We start from the raw sequence: 4,348 nt of genomic DNA, 5'->3' as shown, positions 1-4,348 counted from the left end.
AGGATTTATTTCCTTAATGTGGGGATGGAAACAGTAGTTCAGACACCAGCATTTCTTTCACTCCATACACAGATGCCCACTTAGCGACAACCTGGAGGGGTTCACGGCCAGGCTGGATGAGGCTTTGGGCAACCTGGGCTGGTGGGAGGTGTCCCTGCCCATGGCAGGGGGTGGCACTGGATGGGCTTGAAGGTCCCTTCCCACCCAAACCATTCTGTGATTCTACGACCAACCAATGCACACGTAGATACCGCTGGTTTCACAGCTCACATGCAACAATATATCTGAAGAACATCACAGCAAGGTCACAGTGGATATCTAATTTAGGACTCAGCTCACGGAAAACGAAAACATTACCAATGCTGTGATTGGACCCTGAGATAAAAAAAGAGAGTGAATCTACAGCAGCACTGCTTTTTCCTGCCCCCAGCTGGAGCTGCTGAAAGGAGAGATGCAAGTGATTAGGATCTCTTCAACAGCGTTGCCCTTGGGTTCAGACGAAATCATGTTCATCCTAGTCAAATACATTAATAAAATGTCAGCCTGCCATAGAGTCCGTCCTTCCCACAGAAGGGGAATTCTTTAGGGAGTTGTTCTGCAAAAGAATCATTTTTGATAGGCACACTGACCTACCCCAGGCCATTGGAAAAAGAGAAGCGGGTGTGACTCAAGGAAAACGTCTTGCTCTAAAGAAAAGGTACAAAGAGTACTCATTTTAAAAATGAGCAGCTTAGGAAATTGTAGGGGGTTTGCTCCTATTTTACACTCCAACAGCCGTAGAACAGAAAGAAATCCTTAATCAATAGACGAAGAGCAAAAATAAAGATGTTATCTTTGCTACAGCTAACAGCTCATTAACAGACAGCACTCATTTGCAGAATCACAAGGCACGTGGCCAGAGGTTCTGCCTCCAAGGAGATCCTCAGGCTGGCGTTATCTCATCTGCCTGGCCTCGTGCTCCTGGGGAAAAATGAAAAGGACATCCCTGGGATGAGGACACAGCACAGACACCAGCCTAGAAGAGCTGGAACGGAAATCAGCACAGTAAGGAATACACGGCTTATTTTTCATCAGAATTTATCTCGTGTCTGCAGTGGCACGTTTGGATTGTACCCCTGCTTGCTCACCTCGAAAGCCCATACCAGCAAGCTAGCACCGAGGTGAGGGCACTCAGCAGAATTTAACAGAAGCTGTTTTCCAAGTCCCGAGCTCTCGGGGAATTTCACATTTGGCAGAGAGCGAGGGCTCTCTTCACAAGGGTGCATGTCTCAGCTGTTTTACCCAGCGTGATTCTCTCCTTTCTGTTTACCTCCATCCTCTGACAGCAGGGCACAAACAATCCGAAGCAGGAAAAGGACACTGAGTTAAAAGCCTGGCTTGGAAAGGAGGAGGAACAGTTTTGCGCACAAGTTTACAGCAAGTAAGATCTCACTTCAAAGCCCACAAAGCGAGCGCTCTCTAGGAAGCCTCTCAGCAGTGGCAAGCAAAGGCTAAGGAGCAGTTACGGGGACATTATCAGGGACCCGTGAGCAGCATTTCACTTCTGATAAAAACATGAGTCACGTTATCCTTTAGAAAAAGAAGCCGAGGGTTAAGCTGGCCATACTGGAATTGCTGAAGGTGGTTTGTCTGTAATAATATTCTTGAAAAACATTTTTTAATTATTTGTAATTCCAAACCGTCTGCAGTCGTATTTTTATTACCTGCAAAAATTAAGAGGTGTTGCCACTTAGAGCATCTAACTTTTGATGTTAACCACACTAAAGAGCTGGGCTCCTTCCTTCCTAGTTAATATCGGGTGGTAGGCTCCCAGCTCCAGTGCTCTGGATGGCTCTCTGGAACAGCTTCGCCCTTACCTCTGAATATCCTGGGAGGCTGGGTATTTAAGTTACTCATCCAAAATAAATGTCTGAAGTAGATGAAACGAATACCAATTCCCCCGACACCCATCAGACCTCCCAAACATAGAAGACTAAAGGAAAAAAAAGGTACTCTGGGCTTCTAGTGACCCTCCATGGTGCCAACAGGCTTCATGTTCATTCATTCTCTCACATGACTGGATCCTTCTCACAAACCTCTCTACTTCAGAGATTCCAGGAACAGCACGGAATGTGACTTCAGGCGTAGCTGTTCACAGACAGCATTGTAACGGACCACGTTTCTAGTTTCAGAGACTAGACAAATTGATTTTACAGCCCTGGTCTCAGGCGGGTACTAGGGAAATATATTTCAACAAGTCAGATGCTCTGAACTGCCGTACCGTCAGATGACGGTCAGAGGATGTGAACTAAAGAGGCAGCTACTATGAAAGCATCATAAGCAATATAAAGATCAAATACAGGAAGGGTGGAGAACTGAGGGGAAGAGGTCAAAGGGACTTCTCGCTGCTTAGAAGACCTTTGCAGAAAAGGACAAAAGTTCCTTTGAGGTCTTCGTGGTCTATTCAGTAAACAAGCATCTGAAGTGCATCATTACAGAAAGCGATTCTTCATGAACAAGAGCTTTAACAGAGTTTGCTCTGGTTTCTTCACACTGCCAAAAAGTCCCATACATAGCAATTTCCAAGCATCTGAACAGCCCGCTATGGTAAGAGTTAAATAACATTTAGTTCTTTATTTATTTACATATATGGATTTATTCTCATTTTCCACGCGTGGTTTCAATGCCAAGGGTACTTTACACTGCAAACCTCGAATTCGGGAGTCAGTTTGGAGGGCTTAATGGCATTAAAAAACCAAACTGATTTACCAAGAAGACCTCAGTGCTAGCTTATCTAGTTTTAAGAACAGCAAAAATATTAATCATGAGATCTAAAAATACTCAATGCAGATAAACCTCACCTAAAAGCCACAACAAACACCACTAAACCCCAAGGTGTTTACTACACTCACCTTCCTTCAATGAGCCAGGTGCACTTTGTTTTGTATTTGTAATTCCCAGGCCCATCGGTGACATACCCTGAAGGTCCAGTGAGTCTATAAATAAAAACAAAGACAAACATTAGTCTCCAATGGTATTAACCACTCATCAAGGATTTCCTACATTTACAAGATCCATCATTAGGTTTTTATTTACTTAAAAGCCACTACAAACAAACCAGCAACGCAACACAAAACAATCGGTCCAATGGGATTCTCCTGTTCAACTCTCCGTACGTGCTTTCCGATGATTGTCCTGAGAGAATTACAGAGAGGAGAGATGCTTTCTCCAGCAGATTGATGGCACTGATTCAAATCGGCACCCTAGGAAAAAAACCTTCCTCCACAAATGAAGGCTAATACACTGAGTAATACCACGCAGCCAGCAAAAGGAGTTCCCTAACACAAAGCTAAGCTATGCCTAAATGATTTAATTACACAAACTACATAATTCTTGAAAGAAGTTCAGATGAAGTCCATGGTGTGATCTCTCACCCATCCTGTATCTGACTCTTCATGAAGTCCTTGAGAACCTCCTGAAGGGAGGACTGATCCCTACAACTCTCTAGTGTAAAATAAGACCTGAATTCCTCATTCATTAAAGGTTTCACAGCTCGGGACAATGTCAGAGCCGGGCAGTTCCCCTTATTCACCACCTTCAGTAGCATGTTCCCATCTCCATGTCATCTCAAAGAGCTGAGTGGTCCCCACCACGGGGACGACGCCAGGACCACCCTCCAAACATCCCTCTCCTCTGTGCCTATAAAAAAGGACGTGACAACTCGCCAGGAGCAAAAGCCTCTGGAAAAGGATGGAAAAGGAGAAAGTACAGTTGGAATCACTCATCCCAAGAGACTTGAAACCATTCAAAATTCAAAATGCCACTGAAAGAGAGAAGGGAACAAAGCCAGCAAAGGATTCACGTTTGTCAACATCTGCAAAACTCTGTACAGTGCAAACTCCGGATAACTGCGACTGTCTGGACACTGCTTGCAGGGATGTTCAAACATACAGCAGCAAACCCCGTCCAGAGCTCAGGAAGGTGTTGTGATGAACAGTTCATGACGTATTTCGGAGCTATGCTTAATCCTTTGCTGTGGTACAAAGGAAATTGGTATTTGTGATCGTTACCTGCAACACTCGTTATTTCCAATGAGCATGAGCACAGGTACGGGAAGGAGCGAGCAAAGCTGTGCCAAACCTGCTGTCACCTTGCCATTACTCCTACTCGAAACGCAACAACCAAACACGTCCACACTGAACCAGAAAATGAAGGTGGCAATCTACCGGGAGCAGCTGTAACCTCTCCTTTCCATAGATTTAACGAGGTATTCCTCAAAGCCCAGGGACAACACAGAAGACAACCACACTCCAGAGGGGTGGAGGAAGATGGATGTAGTGGGAGTTTGGGGCAGCAGATCCCAAGATCA

At 44.9% G+C, this 4,348-nt stretch overlaps 1 protein-coding gene across 1 annotated transcript in view; it reads right to left on the bottom strand.

The window, feature by feature from the left end:
- ATRN (attractin) overlaps positions 1 to 3,586 on the bottom strand; it is a gene marked incomplete at its 3' end in the record, with an annotated part of 40,774 nt that extends 37,188 nt beyond the window's left edge. Inside the window, exons 1-2 of the mRNA XM_010077722.1 lie at positions 3,414 to 3,586; positions 2,892 to 2,975 (exon numbers count right to left, since the gene is read on the bottom strand). Coding sequence (XP_010076024.1) covers positions 2,892 to 2,975; positions 3,414 to 3,586 — 257 coding nt within the window. The remainder of the gene's footprint in view (positions 1 to 2,891; positions 2,976 to 3,413) is intronic.
- Between the last annotated feature and the right edge of the window lie 762 nt (positions 3,587 to 4,348).

The sequence above is a fragment of the Pterocles gutturalis genome, unplaced genomic scaffold (genome assembly GCF_000699245.1).
Source record: "Pterocles gutturalis isolate BGI_N339 unplaced genomic scaffold, ASM69924v1 scaffold8328, whole genome shotgun sequence".
NCBI lineage: Eukaryota > Metazoa > Chordata > Aves > Pterocliformes > Pteroclidae > Pterocles > Pterocles gutturalis.
The sequence above is the reverse complement of the archived record's forward strand: the minus strand, read 5'-3'. Positions and strand labels throughout refer to the sequence as shown.